Source organism: Leopardus geoffroyi, chromosome C1 (assembly GCF_018350155.1).
Source record: "Leopardus geoffroyi isolate Oge1 chromosome C1, O.geoffroyi_Oge1_pat1.0, whole genome shotgun sequence".
Classification (NCBI taxonomy): Eukaryota; Metazoa; Chordata; class Mammalia; order Carnivora; family Felidae; genus Leopardus; species Leopardus geoffroyi.
In genome coordinates, this window is record NC_059328.1 from 134187581 (window position 1) to 134208626 (window position 21046).

Consider the following 21046-nt stretch of genomic DNA (forward strand, 5'->3'; position numbering starts at 1 on the left):
TTGATCACCGGGCGTGGCCTCAAAAGCCAAGTTTCCTTTATTTTGAGACTGGGGAAAGAATTTCTCTCCCGTCCTTATTAGTGTATTCCAGAGCCCAAACCAAGAAGAAATGCGAATTTTGGAATTTAGCTCCAGAGCAAACTCATTGGTATGACTTACACACCAACAAGGTTACTCGATTTGCTCAGTAGGATCATTATAGGATATAGTTTTTTTGCCCAAAGTTCTAAGGAGTTGGAAGGCAAAGAAGTGTTTAGAGTTTAGTGTTTAGAGCGGCTTAGAGGACAAAGTCCTAAATAAGCCCCTCCTGTTTGAAAGAGAGAAGAGATAGTAAGAGCCGCCTGTTGGTTAGGTGTTTGTCAGTGACTGGAGATTTACTATCAGTTTAGAAAAAGGGGGAGGAACTAAAGTTAGCTCACAAATTCCCCACAGGTTTTTGTCTATGCAGAAGTGCCGGGAGTTTCTCACCCTGAGTTCTGACCTGTAAATCTGCAAGGAAATCTTGAGAGTTTTTCTTTTTCTTTTCTTTCTTTCTTTCTTTTTTTTTAAAGGAGGCAGGGAGCTGTGGATCCATCCCATCATCGGAATCCTAGCTGGTAAGCACAGAGACACAAATAATACACTCTACAGAAATATATAGTCAGTGATTTTTTTCTAAAGGAAAGTTCTTTCTGCTAGAATCGTTGCTACACTGTGTTAGTGGTTTCTTCTGCCAGGCTCTTTCTTCTCTTTTTATTTCTCCAAATTATCTTTATAGAAATGACACAGTCCCCTAATGCCCTCCCCTCCTTTAAAATTTTCGCTTAAATAAAGAGATCTTTACCAATGTAGTGAAAAAGAACTGTTGTCAATAGTACTGTGCAATTCATTTACTAAAAGATAGTTACATTTGACTAATTAAAGTACTTCTGCAGTTACTTGGGTTGAAGTGGTAAGATTAGATAAAAATTCACATCTTTAAAGAAGCATGAAGTCCTCTTTTTTCTGGTAATTCTAGTTGTCCTGTGGTGCCATTAGTCATATTAAATATTTATTTGGGGAAGTGAAAACGTCTATTTCATGAGCAGGGTTTCTTCCCCTTTCATTTTATGAAATATTTTCCTAAGAATGGAGAGTTGGTACACTTTTTTTTTAATAGGTAAGAAAGTTTTGTTTTGTTTCTTTCTTTCCTGCTTTTCTTTTGAGAGGGGTGGGGTGTTTTTTTAGGTAATAGCATTGGAGCAAATGCATTGATCTTATTAATGTGAAATTCAGCATGTAACTCATATAATCCTTGATATGAAACATGCAGTTGTGACAGTGATGTCACTCATTTCTCAAACAATGATGTGTTTAAAGAACATTGCTCTGTGCACATATGTTAAGTAATACTTTATTTCTTTCTCAATGAAACGCTATGCACTTTCTTTATAATTTGCTTTGTCAGCTTCTAAACTTTGAACTCATGTGTTTAATTGGCTCATTTCAGGAATGAAACCTGAAGTTGTATAAAGATTAACCACTGAGTATTCAATAGTCATTTATTTATCTATTTAACCTTAGTCCCATGGGTGACTGGAGGATCCTGAATTCCTTGATTCCTTAAAAGCGGTCCATTTTTTTTTATTTAAAAATTTTTTAAATGTTTTATTTATTCTTGAAAGCAGAGAGAGACAGAGCATGAGTGGGGAGGGGCAGAGAGAGACCCAGAATCGGAAGCAGGCTCCAGGCTCTGAGCTGTCAGCACAGAGCCCAACGCATGGCTCGAACCTGCGGACTTCGAGATCATGACCTGAGCTAAAGTCAGACACCTAACCGACTGAGCCACCGAGAATCCCCAAAACAATAATTTTTTTATAAAAGTTTTAGCCTTAAAGTTGTAGCTGTCCAAATAAAATTGGCAAAATGCAATTTTCAAAATTTCAAAAGCTAAAGTGAGGGTAAAATGGCAATTTTCATCACAGGGTATTAATACTTAAAGATACCATGAGCACATCTTGTATCTCTTTATAAAGAAATTTACCTACTTAATTTCATTCACTCTTAATCATGATCTTCTGAAGAAAGTAAACTTAAATTAGTTTTATATAGCATTGCAGAACAGAAAAGTTAAGTGACTTGCCCAAGACCAAATGCATATACATCTCCACTTTCTTAATAACATCATTATTAAAAATGTGACATATACAATTTGGGGTTTTTAACTTGGATTGAATTTTTTTATTTCACAATAAGGGCATGTTAGTTTATTTGAAAATGATAAACCTACACAAGGCATAAAATTATGGCTTGTGAAGCACTAATTGTCTTAGATGGCAGGATGAGTGCAGAATGAAGCAGCAACTGTTATGAGTTAATAAACTGCTTCCTTGGAGTGAGGGCACTGTGGTATTGTGGACACTGAGGACTGTATTAGCTTCTGGTGGTGGCTGTGCCTGTTGGCAGGGTGAGACCAGGTGTGTTCTCCCAGAAAGATTATTTTGCCAGCAGGTATCTCACTGTCAGTGCAGGTGGGGTTGTGACATTTGGGCTGTGACAGGCCCAGAAGAGGAACCAGCTGCTTTAACCTCTGCCTGGCTGGGACTGGACTGGAAGGACTCATTAAAAAGAGTAGATAGATTCATTGCCTGCAGTATTTTGCAGACTGAGTACAAAGCTGAAAAAAATAATGAAGGGGGGAAAAAAGAATGAGCAAAAGAAACATTTTTTAAAAGTCATAAAACAGATGAAAGGAAAAATAAATTTAGAGGGCCAGGAATCCTGCTCTGTACATTCTACCTGCATGCCATCCCAAAGACAAGCACTATTGACTAAGTTCCTCAAGTGAAGTACAGTCCCAAACAGTGAACTAGAGAGTCCTCATACCTTTTCCTTTCTTCTCTATTGATTCCAGAGTTTGGTCTGGAAATGGGAGAGTTATTCTGATTCCTCAGGATTGTTACAAGGATTAAATAAGAAACAAATATAAACTAGCTAATGAATGAATATGAATATCTTTTTTGTTTTAAACAAAGAAAGTTGGATTTTACTGGGAATATAATAGTAGCAAACTAATCTGTCAATTTATTTAGGTAACCCAGTTAGAGTTTACAGTCAACTCCAATGAACCATCAAAGCGTTGACTTACGGAACCTGGGTGGCTCAGTCGGTTAAGCATCCGACTTCGGCTCAGGTCATGGCCTCACAGCTCGTGAGTTTAAACCCTGTGTGGGACTCTGTGCTGACAGCTCAGAGCCTGGAGCCTGCTTTAGATTCTGTGTCTCCCTCTCTCTCTGCCCCTCCCCCACTCATGCTCAGTCCCTCTGTCTCTCAAAAAAAAAAAAAAATCAAAAAAATTTAAAATAAATAAAAATAAAAGAGTGCTGACTCTCCAAAGACATTCTTTTTAAAATTTTTTTTTTTCAACATTGATTTATTTTTGGGACAGAGAGAGACAGAGCATGAATGGGGGAGGGGCAGAGAGAGAGGGAGACACAGAATCGGAAACAGGCTCCAGGCTCTGAGCCATCAGCCCAGAGCCTGACGCGGGGCTCGAACTCACGGACTGCGAGATCGTGACCTGGCTGAAGTCGGACGCTTAACCGACTGCGCCACCCAGGAGCCCCTCCAAAGACATTCTTAAATGTAAATGTAAGACAAGCTCTCTTGATTCTTAGTCTCATTGAAAATGTTTTTAATTTCCATGTGATTGTAATAAGAATGGTATCCTCTGTGAACAGTCATTAATCATGTGAAATAATTCAAGCTATTTTGTGCATCTTTGTTCAACTGTCGTTTTAGGGGAACACTCTATCTGAAAGCCACTGCTCAGGAATGGAATGGATGCAAAGATGAACAAGATTCAGGCTCCTAGGTAGAATACAGTTCAGTAGTGTAGACTAGCAACTCAATCAAGCCACTGTAAGTAATAGGTTTATAGTAAAGACACCCTTGATAGGCAGAAAATAGCTCGTGGGATTCTCAGAACAGCCAAGTAGGTGGCCTTCCAGGCCTTACACATAATTTGCTGCATGGAAGGATTCAGTGACTCTCCAGACTGGTTTTTCCTGGACCTTTCAGGAGACATAGCTATTCCATCACCTGCTGTTGCATAATTAAGTTGATTCTTACTTGCTGCTGAAATCACTTCATGCTTTAGCAACCAGTGGCTCTGTTTAACTTTGAAAAAATGAGTCACTCATGACAAGACTCCTACACCCAACCATTTTATCATTGCTTTCTATGATTTTTTAAAGTTTTTGCTCCTGTTTCTAACTGAATAAATGACTGTATGTCATAGCTATGATTCCTGAAAGAATTTGATTCGATGCTCAGCTAAACACAATCATGAATGACTGTTTGGCTAAGGCATTCACAAGTCTCTTGCAGATCATTGACATAACAGGTGATTGTCTCAAGTGGGTCGTGTCCATTAGGAGTCTAATCAAGTATGACCAAGCAGTTGATACTGTCAAGTGGTAGAGGCACAGTCATCTCCATTCAAAAGGCAGGTTATTTCATCAGAAGGTAATAGGTAGGAACCCACGCAGAATCAAGTTGTAGGCACGGCAACTTGTTTAAGCTTTCCCAAACATATATGCATCTAAATAAATATAGTATCTGACAAGATGCATGATTTATCAATTAGGATGTGCTTCTAAGTGTTACAGGTATCCAGAGGAGGAAAACTTACTTTTAGCTGAGGACTTATAGGATAAAAAAGGTAACATTTGAGCTAGGGCTTTGAAGGTGACTAGGATGTGAATGTGTATAAAGGGAAATAGGATATTTTAGGCAAAGGGAATGACATGAGAATGACATGAAAAATCACATGGAAAATTTCGTGAAAAAGACAATAATTTAGTATGGTCACATACTGAAAGAACAATCAACACCAATGTTGAAATCATTGACTTTTGTACAAGCATGGATTGGAGCAATTGGTAATCATTATTGGCATCAAAGCTAAAAACATATTCAGATCAAGATCAGTATCTTTCTTTGAGAATATACAGAACAGCTCATCAAGGAGACCACTGGCAATTGACAAAAGAAGAGCTCAAATAAACAAGCAGAAGAATTTAAGTTTAGAGAATAAGAAGTATGCTTGTTTTACTGGCATTGTACAATATTCAGACGTGCAACTGTTTATTGCCCAATACTGGGTGTGTTGGTTGGGGTGGGAGAAGTAAGGGTGATGAATTAAAGACAGATGATTGAATTGAGATTTGAGAGCTTCCTCTCTGTTAGTTTTAGTTAGTTCTTAGGATTTCTAGGCTTTAAGTATAGTCTATGAATTGAAAAATATCAAGCTTATATCTTGTGATCTAATTTTCTTCTAAGCTATAGAACGCAACATCCAATGGCCAGTTTGATATTTCTACCTCAAACTTTATGTGTCCTACATAGAACTTTGATTTTCCTTCTCAAAATTGTTCTTCCCTGGGTATTTCTTATTTCACCACTTCCAACATATTTGCCCAGATCCCACACCAGAGAAAATCTATTTGCTTTTCCTCCAAAATATATAATGAATTCACACTTTTCTCTATTTTTCTCTTTTTCACATTTAATCCACCATCACTTTTTCTCTGAACTACTAAAATAGCCTTAATTTGCTTCTCTTTTTCGACTCTTCTAATTCATCAAAGAGCAGAAAAAGTGATTTTTATTTTATGCAAAATTACATCATGTCATTTTCCTACTCAAGATTCTCTGACAATTTCCCATTAAACTTAGAAAAATACCCAAACTCCTTTCTAGCTTCAAAGTTCTTCATAATTAACTTCTGCCTCTGCCTCTGCCTCTGCCTCTTTTATCTCATAGTCTCTCCTTCTGACTACTTCCCTTAGTGCATTAGCTGAACAGGCCAAGACCATCTCCATCCACCACAGGATCTGTGTACTTGTTGTCATCTTCTCTGGTTCTTGGTCCTCACATATTTGACTCCATAAAATGTTCCACATATGCACATATGTCCCTGCCTCAGAGAGATGCACTTACCTGACCCTCTCCCTGAGAAGCCATTCCATACCCCAGTGACTCTCTATCCCATTACTCTGTTCTGTTTACTCGTAGCTGTTGAAACGATCTCAAATTACATTTTTTAAAATTATTTTTTCATTGTCCACTAATTAATTACTTATACACCATCTTTTACACTGTTATTCTATCAGTGCTTGGAACTACATGGCTGGTATTCAACAAGTACTTGTTGGAAAGTAAATAAATGGAGGAATGTATACGTGGAGCCACAAAAGTATAAATTTGTAAATCAAGCTAGCCTGAGAAAATGTTTTTTTCTCTAATACCATAGTTGCTCAATTTCAAAAAAAAAACTAAAACTTTGTGAAATATGAATAAATAAATATAAAGAAAACTTGGGTAAAGTTTAAGAATACGTAGTTAAATTTCCACTGTTATTTTTTCCCTTCCAGAAAATTGAGCTTTTTTTCCACAATTGTGTGAAACTTAAATGATGATTACATAGAGCAGGATATAGTTTCATAAAATACCACAGGGCCCTGTTTCATTCTAAGATGGAACATATAATTGTGAGAGAAAAGTTTCTCATTATGGCAGCATAAACAGCTCTTTGGTCTTCCTATGGCAAAAGTCAACATTTCTTAAGGTAAACTTACCTTTTTCATTCACAATAAAGACTTTGTTAAGATTTTATTGTATATATGTCCCTAATTTTAAAATTATGATCCAAGGGGCACCTGGGTGGCTCAGTCAGTTGAGTGTCTGACTTCGGCTCAGGTCATGATCCTACAGTTTGTGAGTTTGAGCCCCATGTCGGGCACTGTGCTGACAACTTGGAGCCTGGAGCCTGCTTTGGGTTCTGTGTCTCCATCTTTCTCTGCCCTTCCCCCTTAACTCATGCTCTGTCTCTCTTTCTCTCACAAATAAGTAAATATTTTAAAAAGGTAAAACAAAAATTTTTTTAATGTCTATTTATTTATTTTGAGAGAGAAGGAGACAGAGTGTGTGCAGGGGAGGGACAGAGAGAGAGAAAGAGAGAGAGAATCCCAAACAGGCTCTGAGCTGCCAGCACAAAGCCCAATGCAGGGCTTAGTCTTACCAACCATGAGATCATGACCTGACTCCTAATCAAGAGTCTATTGCTTAACTGACTGAGCCACCTTGTTGCCCCACAAAAGCATTTACTGTTACCCCCAGTAAGACATCTAGAGGAAAAGGTGATAAAATTATGTATGTTTGAAAGCCACTAATTTGGACCATTATCCAGAAAATAAAAATGGAAAAGAGCTAACATTTATTGAGAGCATACTCTGTCCTGACCACCTTTACCTAATTTATTCTTTTCAACATCCCTAAGTTATTATCATTTTCTTTATTTCATACATGAGAAAAACTCAAGCATGAGGTTTAATGCTGTTTGGTTAATAAAGTTATTCTAAGGTTGGAAAAATAAGAATCTTATTTAAGACAAGATTCTTGGGATGCCTGGGTGGCTCAGATGGTTAAGTGACTGACTCTAGATTTCTGCTCAGGTCATGATCTCACAGTTTTGTGGTTTTATGAGTTTGAGCCCAGCATGGGGCTCTGCATGCTGACCATGCTTGGGACCTGCCTGGGATTCTCTCTCTCCCTCACTGCCCCACCCCTGCTTACACTCTCTCTGTCTCTCTCAAAAGAAATAAACTTAAAAGAAAAAAAAAGACATGGGGTGCCTGGGTGGCTCAGTTGGTTAAGCATCTGATTTCAGCTCAGGTCATGATCTCATGGTTTGTGGGTTTGAGCCCCACATCGGGCTCTGTGCTGACAGTTCAGAGCCTGGAGCCTCCTTTGGATTCTGTGTCTCCCTCTCTCTATGCCTCTCCCTTCTCATGCTCTGTCTGTCTGTCTCTCTCTCTCAAAAATAAATAAACATTAGGGGTGCCTGGGTGGCTCAGTCGGTTGAGCGTCCGACTTGGGCTCAGGTCATGATCTCACAGTTTGTGAGTTTGAGCCCCACGTTGGGCTCTGTGCTGACAGCTCAGAGCCTGGAGCCTGCTTCGGATTCTGTGTCTCCCCCTCTTTCTGCCCCTTCCCTGCTCATGCTCTGTCTCTTTCTCTGTCAAAAATAAATAAACATTAAAAAAATTAAAGTAAATAAATAAACATTAAATTTTTTTTAAAAAAGGAAAGACACAACATTCTTTACCTAAAAGGCTCATTTACTACAGAAAAAAAATGGTGGTGGCTAAATTATTTTTAATTATTTTTCTTCACTTTTAGAGAAAGAACTTGTAATGGAGGCTTCACCTCTTGAGTTACCAGCTGACACACTTCAACGCATCGCATCTGAACTTAGATGTCACCTGACAGATGAGAGGGTTGCCCTTCACCTTGATAAGGAAGATAAGCTGAGGCACTTCAGAGAGTATTTTCATATCCCCAAAATGCAGGATCTACCTGCAGGTAAGAACACTGAAAAGAATTCTATTTTTCTTAATTAATTTATTAATTTATTTTTGCTACTACATTAGTTTATCATAAACCTTTGAAATCGTTCCCTTACATAATAGAGCCATTGTAATTATGTCTGAAAAACAGAAAGTTCCTGGTGCTACTAAATCAGCCTGTCAGCCAACCTTAGCCTCAGATTCTTTATGTTCCTTTTCTTCTTCTGAATAAAATACTTGCAGCGTTTTTATACTGTCATCTATTTCTCTGAACAATAGAGTGACTGATTGAAAATTATAGGCAGACGCATTTACTTGTTCTCTAAGCACTTAGAGCTCAAAACAATTTCTTTTCAATACAGTATTAGAATATCTCTTATTTGTGGCACCTAGTTAATGATAGCATGATATTTCTCTTAGAGGAAATATTATTTTGTGATTTGGGCATATTAAGAAGATATTATGTGAATAACCATCTTTGTATGCTGTGAGTAAAGATGGCATGTATAAGAATTACCAAAAATAAGGAAACAATCAGTGACTAAGAAATACATATTGCATTTTTTTTTCTTTTCTTTCTTTCTTTATTTATTTTTTAATTTTTTTTTTCAACGTTTATTTATTTTTGGGACAGAGAGAGACAGAGCATGAACGGGGAGGGGCAGAGAGAGAGGAGACACAGAATCGGAAACAGGCTGCAGGCTCTGAGCCATCAGCCCAGAGCCCGACGCGGGGCTCGAACTCACGGACCGCGATATCGTGACCTGGCTGAAGTCGGACGCTTAACCGACTGCGCCACCCAGGCGCCCCGCGTTTTTTTTTCCTTTTAAATAATATGGTAAGCTGATTCTGTTCTTGGTTTGGGGATGTCCTATTTTAAAAAAATAGGTAGCACAAGTATAAAAATACGATTTTTTAAAATATTTGACTTTGCTCCATTTTACATCAATGAAAAAAGATTTGTCAAAATAAATATAGGTTTTATTTTCCTTTTCCTAGATGGTTTTTGAGACATTGTTAGAGAAAAGGGTCAAAATTATTTTTACTTAGCTGATGTTGCACTTAATGTTCAATGTTGTTCTAAAGACCATACCCCCAAAATAACACATGCACACATGCATGCACACACACACTCATGCACAAACATATGCACCAAGAAAAAGGAAGAAAGCAAGCAAGGAAGGCATGCAAGACATAAATATTGGAAAGACTTGTCTAAATCTCTCTAAATTATTCCTGTTTGGAACATAATTGTTCCTGAATCTCTGAGAGGATACTGGATAGTTCCATAAGATATATTGGTTTTTCAGAGATAAAAGACAAAGTTTTTATGACCTACCTATCAAAGTACCAAAATGACTTCCACATTTACATTTGTATTTCCTCCAGAAACAAAAGCACTTGTGTCATGGACATCTTTGCTTATTTGATAATAAAAAATTGTTCCTTCCTTGTTTGAATTTGCAAATCTTGGAACAGTGTTTGAAATTTGTATAAACTCCTTGGCCATTTGCTTTTCTTAAAAAGTTGTAATTTTCTCTTCATGTATAAAATGTGTTGTTTCTAGATATTTTATTTTTCAATTGATTTTAATTTTTTAGATCTTAGTTATATTAACAACTTGTTCTAAGGAGTTTTAAATTAAAAATTGTTTTTAATGTTTATTTATTTTTGAGAGAGAGAGAGTGTGAGCGGTGTGGAGGGGGGTAAGGCAGAGAGAGAGGGAGACAGCGATCTGAGGCAGACTCTCAGCTATCCACACAGAGCCCAATGAGGGGCTCCAACTCACAAACCATGAGATCATGACCTGAGCTGAAGTCGGACGGTTAACTGACTAGGCCACCCAGGCACCCCTGTAAGGAATTCTAAATGAATTTGCCTAGTCCATGTAGCTGGACGATATAACCAGAAATCGATTCCAAATTTTGGGACTCCTTCTCCAGTTGTCTTGACTCAAAGCTATTAGTTTTTCAAAAATTACTCTAAGGGAACCTGACTGGCTCAGTCAGTAGAGCATGGGACTTTTGATCTCAGGGTCATGAGCTCAAGCTTCATGTTGGGCATAGAGCTTACTTAAAAAAGAAACTACTCTATTGAGTTGGAATTTCTATACCATAGAATCCACTTTGTTTTATGCTCTGCAAGATACCCCCAGGATTTGCTTATCTTATAACTGAGAGTTGGTACCTTTTGACTATTTTTACCTATTTTGCCTACCCCACACCTGTCGCCTTTGGCAACCACCACCAATCTGTCTCTGTATCTATCAGTTCATTTTTATTTATTTATTTATTTATTTATTTATTTATTTATTTATTCAATTCTTCATATCAGTGATATCATACAATATTTTCTTTCTTTGTCTGACTTATATCATTTAGTATTTTAAGTGCACAGTTTGGGGCACCTGGGTGGTTCAGTCAGTTAAGTGTCTGCCTTTGGCTCAGGTCATGATCTCATGGTCCATGGGTTCAAGTCCCACATCAGTCTCTATATGCTGACAGCTCAAAGCCTGGAGCCTGCTTCAGATTCTGTGTCTCCCTCTCTCTTTCTCTGCCCCTCCTTTGCTTCTGTCTCTTTCTCTCATTCTCTCTCTCAAAAAGTAAATAAACATTAAAAAAATGTTTTTAAGTGCATAGTTCAATAGGTGCTTATAGTTTGATGATCATCACCACAACCTGAGTCTTTACTCCCTTTTTACATCCCCAGCTCCAAGTGGCCAGTAATCTACCAGACCTGTTACTATTTTGCTCTATATAGATCATTAAATCAGAAAACGCCCTGCAAGTAACTTGTGTTTGAGAGTAGTTTTACACAAAGAGTTGCTTAAAAATGATAAGGAAGACAATTTAGATGATACAGACTTTATTTAACACTTCCTGAAACTCACAATTTCCATTCCCTAGGGTCCAGGGAACTGCAAAATGGGGTGGGAGGCAGGAAGCTTTTATAGGACAAAGAATAAAGAACAAGGAAGAGAAAAATAGAAAATGCCTGATTTGGTGGGGCCACATAGTGAAACTTGTTTGGGGCAAGAAGGAATAAGGAAATAAATATAGAGTCCAGAGTTTGCTTGGCATTAGGATTGGCTGACAGTATGTACTGCCTTCCTGGTCAAGCAGAACATTAATAGGGACTAGGAAAGTCACCTAAGTTTCCATGCTGATGTATCATCCTGGGCAGAAGCAGCTCCGTCTTGGACCTAGAAAGTTATTTCAATGGTATTCCTATCACTGTTTCTTTCATCCTCAAATATTCCCCTCTTTCAATTTTATCATATGTTCAGGAAAGATGAGAAAATTGTCATTCAACTTTAATAAGTTAAATTGAATGCTCTCCAAACAAGATCTACCATTACTATGACTTTATGATATTATCCTGTTAGATACAATTGGCATAGAAAACTGCCATGCTTGAGTTTGTCTCCAGGGGTTCCATGTAATATAATAGAGCCTCTTCAGTTTAACTATTGTTAGGCTCAGAAGTTAGTGACAAGTATGAGGTATCAGTGAATGAAATATGGGAAAGTATGCTTTTTAGCATAAAGTATAATCCTTTATTTAATAGTAGCTAACATGTTAAATAAAAGTTTTATCCAGCTATATTTATGACTATAGGATTCTAATGATTTATATATATATAATTTCTATAAGAAAAAAAGTAAGAATATTTCTTAGTTAAAAATTTGATTTCGTAGACATTTTGAATTTCTCATTGCACTTGCATTATGCAATTTTGTGGACTTGTAATCTTTTTAAAAAATTTTTGTAAATGTTTATTTATTTTTACCAGAGAGAGAGAGAATCAGAGCATGAGCAGGGGAGGGGCAGAGAGAAAGGGAGACACAAAATCCTAAGCATGGTCCAGGCTCTGAGCTGTCAGCACAGAGCCCGATGCAGGGCTCGAACTCACCAACCACAAGATCATGACCTGAGCGGAAACCAAGAGTCGGATGCTTTACCGGCTGAGCCACCGAGGCACCCCATGGACCTACTTGTAATTTTGTCTTTTCTTTTGTATTAGACTAATTGTTCCCTGAAAGCAAGGGCTATGTTATTTCTCTTTGTATGAATGGGAGTCATCTAGGCAGACCCTAAGGTGGAGGTGGCCAGTGAGGTCTTATCCCTCAGAAAGAACAGCATTTGTAAACACACAAGCAAGAGAAAGCATAGTTGCTGAAGAATTAAGAAAATTTGCGTGTGTGTGTGTGTGTGTGTGTGTGTTCGCATGTGGGTGTTTCTTCCTTTCTTTCTTTCTTTCTTTCTTTCTTTCTTCCTTTCTTTCTTTCTTTCTTTCTTTCTTTCTTTCTTTCTTTCTTTAACTGCCCAGTAATGTTTGAATTTCTGCTGAGTTTATTCATAGCTGTGGAAAATGTTTAAGCTTGGAACCACAAAATTGTATATTAATGTTACTAATATCATTTCATCAAGACTGCAGACTCATATTGAAGAAGGCAAAAGTAGAATTAAGGAAATGAGGTAGAATATTTTTTTCAGAAATCCAAAAGGAACTGAAAAAATCAAAGTAAATGCATTGGAGGTGAAAAAAGGGAAGAGATTCGAGAAATATTTTAAATACTGATTGAACAAACCTGAGTTAATTATTCAATGAATAAACTGTTAACTGGGAGAAATAACTCTGGTGTTAGATGCATTCACATTTGAGATTGTTATATCTTATTGAATTGATACATTATCATTATGTAATGTTCTACTTTATCCCTGGTAATTTCTTTACTCTGTAGTCTTCCTTGTCTGATATTAATATACTAATCTAGGTTCATTTTGATCAGTGTTTCCTTAGCATATCTTTTTCCACCTACCCATATCATTGCAATTGAAAAATAGACTGTCTACTTATAGATAGAACAGAGTTGGGTCTCTTTTTAAATTCACTCTGGCAATGAATTTTCATTGGCATATTCAGACTCTTTATGTGTAATGTAATTATTGACAGGTGTAGGTTTAGATCTACCATTTTATTATTTGTTTTGTGTCAATTTTCCTTTATTTCTTTCCCCCTTTCTTGCCTTTGCTTTGATGATATCTATATTTTTTTGGTATCACATTAAGTTACATATTAAGTTTTGTATTATATCTTTTTGTGTAGTTTTTGTTGGTTTGATTTACTGGTTGCTCTAGAGATTAAAAATATATAATATAAAATATACATTATATATAATATATTAATTAATAGTTATTAATCTATATTAAATATCTATTTAAACTCATTACTTGATTTAGAAACAATATTTTATCACTTCAAATAGGATGTAGAAAATTAAAATTATATAATTAGCTCTCTTTCTCATCTTTTTATGTCATAGTTGTTATATATATCTTACATCTACAAACTCTGAAAACCCAAACAGATACCGTTTTCATTTTTTCTTTTCAATATGTATAACTGTATATCATGTATATTTAAAAATATTAAAGAAGAGTCTTTTACATTTACCTAGATATCTACTACTTATGTTGCTTTTCCTTCATTCCTAACGTCCAAACTTCCCTCTAGTATTATTTCTTCTCACCCAAAAGAACTTCCCTTAGTATTTCTTTTAGACAGATCTACAGCCAAAGGTTTTTCTTCATTTTCCTTCCCCTGAAAATGTCTTTATTATGCCTCCATTTCCGAAGAATATTTTTGCCAGACATAGAATTCTGTGCTGACAATTATTTTCTTTCAGTCACTTCTTAAAAATTTCGGTCCATTGGTTTCTGTCCTCCTCGTTATTTGATGAGAAATTGTCATCATTAGAATTATTGGTCCCCAATAGACATAGGACCAATGTCTGTGGTTGCTTTAAAGATTTTTCTTTGTCTTAAATTATCAGCGGTTTGATTATAATGTGTCTGGGCATGCATTTATTTGTTTTTTTTTTTTTAATATATGAAATTTATTGTCAAATTCGTTTCCATACAACACCCAGTGCTCATCCCAAAAGATGCCCTCTTCCATACCCATCACCTCCCCTCCCCTCCCTCTCACCCCCCCATCAACCCTCAGTTTGTTCTCAGTTTTTAAGAGTATCTTATTCTAACCTCTAACCTCTTTGGGGCATGCATTTATTTGAGTTTATCCTCCTTGGAGTTCACTGAGATTTTTAAGTATGCAAGTTTAAATTTTTGAGCAATTTGAGGAATTTTTAACCATTATTTCTTAAAACATTTTTGCATCCCATTCTTCTTCCTTTTCTTCTGATATTCCAATAATACAAATATTATACCTTTTGGTATTGGCTTACATATTCTTGAGATTGTATTCATTTTCTTACAATTTCTTTTTTTTCCCCCCTCTGATGTAAAAATTGGATAATTTCTTTGATCTGTCTACAAGTTCAAGGACTCTTTCCTTTGTCATGTTCATTCTGCTCTCGAGTCCATTTTGGAATTTCTCAAAAATTTCATTTATTGTATTTTGCAGTTTTAAAGTTTCAGTTTGTTTCTTTTTAAAATATTTTACTTCTCTGCTGAAACTTTTTATTTTTTTTATATTCATTTCAAAAGTACTTTCCCTTACGTCTTGGAGTATAGTTATAATAGCTACCTTATGGTCTTGTCTGATAATTCCAATATCTGTGTTGTTTTGGGTTTGATGTCCATTGATTTTCTTTTCCATTAAGATATGTTGAGACGGTTCTGGTTCATCTTGTGTTGAGTAAATTTATATTGTGTTCTAGACATTTTGGTATTACCCTATAAGTCTTTGTCATTTTAAATCCTATCAAGAATGTTGATATTGTTCATTTCCTTTGGTTTGCTTTAGCAAGCAATCTACTCAGATAAGTTGTTTGCAAGTTCCTACTCACCTTCTGTGGATGGTAGTTCCAATGGTAATTCAGTTTTCAAAGCCTTTGCAGTATTATTTGGATCTTTCCTGTATATATGACACTCAAACACCAATTTAGAATCTAGGTTCAATTCTCAAATTTTGTTGAATCACTTAGATTTAGATCCATTCAGGCACAGTACATGGGTGAGCTCAAAAGTTCATGTACAAAGGTATATGATCATTTTCTTAAGCTCTCTCTTTGCAATAGGCCTAACAATTTCTTGCTTCCCAGGGTCCATCTTCATTTTCCTCTGGCTAGAAAATGGGCATTTTAATTGATCCTTTTTGTTATGCATATGACTATGCTTGCTTCTGGGTACCAGAAGCAAGAGGACAGGGAGAAAACAAAACAACTAGAGTTATCCCACATTCTTAGAACCATCCTTTCTCTAGTTAGAGGGAAGGGTTTCCTTTCTCAGTGATTTGGGTTCCTGTGCAACTACTGTTATTATAACTGCTGCCACTGTCACAGAATTGACTAGTGGTTACTGTGGAAGAGAACAGAAATAAATGAAAGAAAAAAGAGAAAAGCCAATGTTATGCCCAGAATTCGTGATCCCCAAAGACCACCAGGGAGCCGACTCCAATGCAAAAGCAAAAGAGCCTTTATTCGAGCTAGCTTGAGCTCAATCCCCTACCTGCACCGACGCAAGTGGTGAGATACCAGGGAGAGAGCAAGTTTCAAAAGGACAAAGGTTTTATTGGGGCCTAGGGGCAGTTGGTGAGGTAATGGCTATGGCCTCAGCCAATTGGCTGGGGAAGGGTCCGAGTCCTGTTAGGCAGGTGAGGCGGGGGGTGGGGGGGTTACTCAAGGGGAGGAGGTGTGGTCAAGGTGAAGGACACAGAACAAGATGGAGTTGGCCGGCGTAGGCCCGCCCTTTCACCAACAAGATTTCTACCACTCTCACTCTCTCTGTCTCTCTGGCCCTTAGTGATTCTCTTTGTAACTCTTCAGAAATAGGGATAGTGGGCTTCTCTTGGAGTTCTTATAGTTCACACTCACTACAAAACTTGGAGTTTCTGTCTCTCTTTGAAAGCAAACCCTGAGAGATTCCTCAGAAGTAGAAAGAAAATGAGAAACTCAATGCCAATTTGGTGGCATTTCAAATTCTGGTTTTCTTCCCCAGTATACTTACTATCATTTATTTTTCAAACTCCTCAGATTCTAAAATGCTACTCAATGTATTTTACTTACATTCAGTGTGTCAGGATGTACTTTCCCATGTCAAATTTTGTCTTAGATTTTTCTAAAATATAGAAGGCCAGAAGTATTTTTCTGTAGTACAAGAAAAAAAAAAAAAAACATATTAAATCTAAACAATACTTTGAGGAAAAAACATTTATTCTAAAACTTTTTTGAAGATTATGTTAGCAAACTAGTTTTTTTAATGTTTTTTTTTTTTTAAATTTTATTTTAGTAAGGCAGAGAGTGAGTGGGGGAGGGGCAGAGAGATAGAGGGAGATAACAGAATCTGAAGCAGGTTCCATGCTCCAAGCTGTCAGCACAGAGCCGGATATGGGACTGGAACCCATGAACCATGAGATCATGACCTGATCCGAAGTCCAAAGCTCAACAAACTGTGCCACCCAGGAACCCTGAGCAAGCTAGTTTTTCATTCTGATGACCAGAACCAGAACTGGTCCTTGGGAATTTTGAGATGCAGTACCCTAGGTGTCATGTAATAAGAGGGATTGGTCTTGGCCCCCCATTGGTTTTCATCTGGAGATTATTTGTTTTTTGATAAAATTTTGATCTAGTTCCTCAGAGGACTATCGTCTCAGAGACTTATAGACTTAAGCATCAATTTCAGTTCAGCAGTATTCCAAATTGCCAAGATTGGATTCAGTACTGCCAACAACTATAACAACCCGAATCCAGTCATATTAGTACCACAAGTATTTAGACTGAGACAATTTTACAATTAGATAGTTCTTATCCAATAAATTCATATCATCTGCTTACAATCTTATCGGTATTACCAGGGTTCCAAATAATCAAAACACGAATGAAACAAACACAGCTTGAATCCCTATGCTTTCCATTAATGATTATAATACAATCAGCAATAATTTCGTGTTCACTAATCTGCAAAAACATTGTATCTCTTTGAGGAGGGTCTTTTTAAAAATTGTTCTTTCTTTCCTTTTTTCTTTTCTTTTTCTTCCTGAATTTGAGAACAGAATTCCTTCTTTAAAATAAATAAAAACTTAGCTCAGATTTGTCAAATAAACAGTCATAGTAGGTTAAAGTTTTAGCCTAGGATTTCTAATCAGCACAGCACTGCAGTAATGCCCATTGAAAGGAACAATCCAAATGACAGCCCTACCTTAGTTTAAAGCTAGGTTCTCTTTCTGCTTATTATGGATCTTTGATAAGAAATACAATTGCTGAGAAGTCTGTTTTGCTTGCTGTTTGCTATGAGCATTGTGAGACCTTTCCTGAATGTAACCCGCTGTGTAGTAGAATGGGTTGTAAACCTTCCTAAATGTAGTCTGATATGTAATGGAATGAGTGGTTGTACATAAACTAACCGGCGTTTCTCGCTTCTGTAAACCTGCTTGCTTAGCACATTCCTCACCTATCCCCTTCCCCTTTTTTTTTTTTTCCCTCCCACCACAAGTAACGGACAAAGCCTTCCCGCCAAAGGACAGACAAAGGACGCCCAATCAGAAAACCACAAATGTCCGTACTTTAAAATCGACTAATCAGGCCCCTCATAATTTGAAACCTCACCTATGCTGTTTGTCCCTGTCTATAAAAACCCTATACCAACTCTGATCGAGGCCTCTTAGCGTCACCGGCAACGAGTGCGCAGAGGTCCAGGTTCGAACCTGCAATAAACGACCCTTGCCGCTTGGCTTTGACTCACGACTCTGGTGGTCTTTTGTGGGAGGTTTAGGAACTTCGGGCATTACACCCATAAACCTACCTATCTAATGTCCCTTTGCTGGGTAAAGGGTTTCATTTTTTCATACACATATGGAGGAAACAAACTCTTAAATATAAAGTCTTTCAAAACAAACAAACAAATATATTTCTGGTGGGGGTTAACTTTCACAGAGATGTTTCTTTCTTTTTTTTTTCCCATTACTGCAGACAAAAAGAAGAATTTATGATGAAAATCTATCAGTCACAGGAGCCAACCCAGGAGTTCAAGAGAAAAGCATCAATTAAAACTAGCTATATTTAAAAAGAGTGAAATTTATTATTTGAAAAAATTAGAGCAGAATATGTTACCAAACTAGTATTTTATTCCAATCAATAAGTATCTAATAATATTCTGATAATAAACATTAAAATTCTACAGAATTAACTAAACAAAATTTGCAATGCTGAAAGGAAATATTTAGATTTACTTCACACACTGACACTCTCAGTTTATGTCAGTTTACGTGCATATAGTATCCCCTGGCATACATAACAAAGATACACACTGTCACCTTAGAAACAAAACCATTAACGCTTGACTTCCTTTTTATATAAAATTTACTTTAGAAAATATTCTTTACATAAACTAGTCATTTTTTAAATCTTTGGAATTTATTTCTGTTTTTCAGTTACTTCTAGGTTTCCTCTTTAATTTATAATAAGGAAAATATTAAAATTACTTTATAATTAACTAACCTTGCTTTAGAATGATTTCACATGTATTTTACTTTAAGTGGACTAATAAAATTGTAAATTATAATAATGACATACTACATTAAGTTAAAAGTTAGGTATCTTCTGTGACCTGAAGAAATCAGTTAAACTTGGGAAATCTCAGTTTTGGTTTTGTTTTGTTTTTCATATGGGGGCTGATGCCAGGACTTTTGAAATGTGGCCATATAATGAATTATTTGGAAAGACTTTAAAATAGTGTCTACCTCCAGGCCCTATACAGACCAATTAAATTGGAGTCTCTGTATCAAGCTTAGGCACTGTATTTTTGTAAAGTTCCTGATGTGATAAATTAGTACATAAATCCAAATAAAATATATAAAGATCATAAATGTCTAGTTTTATATTTGTCTTTTTAAAATTATCATTTCATGAATAGATTATCTTAACTAGTTTAAAAAGTATTATACCTATGTATATATGGTTGTAAGATAATACTTCATTTCTTTCAAAGAACAGCTAGTACTGTTATCCGACAGTATATTTGCAATTAGATCAATATTTGGCCAACTTTGATAACATTAACTGGATGCTCCAAACATACTGAGTATTTGTTGAAAGGCATTGCAATAGGAAATTCATTTATGAATTTCTCCTCTCCAATGCATCCCCCCTCTCTGACCTACCATAGCTACTGTTTCTCATAGTTGGTTACAGGCTAGTGAACAGGGGAGGGCCATGGTTGTACAGTATATATGTATGAAGGTGGGAGGTGGTTCTTCCCAAACTTAGGTCCTAATAGCCCTTCTCACATTGCTAGCTTTATTCTCCCTTTTCTCCAAGAATACAAACCATTATGGCAGTGCTGAGAGAAAGAGAGAGAGAGAGAGAGAGAAGAAAATGCATCTGTAATACCTACAAGTGTGAGACCTGTAGGAGATATCACACAGGGAGATGAATGCATCTTAAGTAAAACTTGTTTGAAGGGCAGTGGTGTGAGAAAAATAAAGTGAGTTTATAATTATTCTACAGAATCCAACTAGGAAAATAAGCTAGTTCCCAAGGTTCATTAGACTTAAGAGGAATGAGAGATCACTATGAGAAGGAGGATCTTTTATTTGGTGCAATTAAAAAGTCATTCTAGGGGGCGCCTGGGTGGCTTACCAGTTAAGTGTCCGACTTCAGCTCAGGCCATGATCTCACAGTCCGTGAGTCCAAGCCCTTCACCGGGCTCTGTGCTGACAGCTCCGAGCCTGGAGCCTGCTTCTGATTCTGTATCTCCCTCTCTTTGCCCCTCCCCTGCTCGCACTCTGTCTTTGTCTCTCTTTCTCTCTCTCTCAAAAATAAACAAACATTAAAATTTTTTTTTTAAAAAAGTCATTCTTGGAGCACTTAGCTGGTTCAGTCAGTTAAGTGTCTAGCTTGTGATTTCGGCTCATGGTTCATGAGATTGGAATTCGCTCTCTCCCTCTCTCTCTCTGCCCCTCTTCTGCTTGTACTTTCTCTCTTTCTCTTTGTCTCTCTCTCTCTGTCTCTCTCTAAATAAGTAAATACATATTTTTTCCCCCAAAAAAGTCATCCTTATTAATATCTTCCCAATGGTCTGGATTACTGTACTTATTTGAATACTTACTTGAAATTTGAGCCATGGTACATCAATTAAAATATATAGCAAGGGATATAATTTGCAGTCTCACACTGGAGGTACAAAAATGGTGTAGGTTTTCATTTTTGAAAATGGTATAGTTTTTCATTTTTCACTTTTTGAAAATGGAATCAAATTTGACACCTACAAAATTTGATGGAAAATCTTGGTTCCTTTATTTGGGAATTTGCCTTCGCTCTTCCTAGGGGTCCAGAAATTTGTGGAGGCCTCTTGCTATCCCTAGGAACAGGTCTGTGGTGAACTGTCTTCACCCCCCTTGCCCCGCATCTATGGCCATTTGAGAGCAAGTGGCTTCACTGGCAGCAGCCTCTCCTTTCCATCAATCTGGGGACACCTGGGGACTAGACCAGGTTTCTGTCATGCCTGTAATCTTTAGTGGAGCCACTTGCAGAGGATACATTCCTTCCTTCTCTCAGTCTTATGGAAAGCAGTTTTACCAAGTTGGTTCACCTGCTTTTCCTTCAACCCTTGGAGGCCTTGTCCTTTTTCTGTTAGCACCCTATGCTGCTGTAGGGAAGGAAGAATACCTTTTTCCTTTACCCTTTTAAGTTCCAGGCCAAAGCCCTGTAACAAAAG

General features: G+C 36.9%; 1 protein-coding gene across 3 annotated transcripts in view; it reads left to right on the forward strand.

Moving 5' to 3' along the window:
- Positions 1-340: 340 nt before the first annotated feature.
- Positions 341-21046, forward strand: part of KYNU (kynureninase) — a 121017-nt gene continuing 100311 nt past the window's right edge. Inside the window, exons 1-2 of one of the 3 annotated variants that reach the window (XM_045479688.1) lie at positions 341-596; positions 8203-8385. In XM_045479688.1, the coding sequence (XP_045335644.1) occupies positions 8217-8385 (169 nt within the window). In that variant the 5' untranslated portion in view covers positions 341-596; positions 8203-8216. The remainder of the gene's footprint in view (positions 597-8202; positions 8386-21046) is intronic. The other 2 variants (XM_045479685.1, XM_045479687.1) reach the window with 2 other exon arrangements.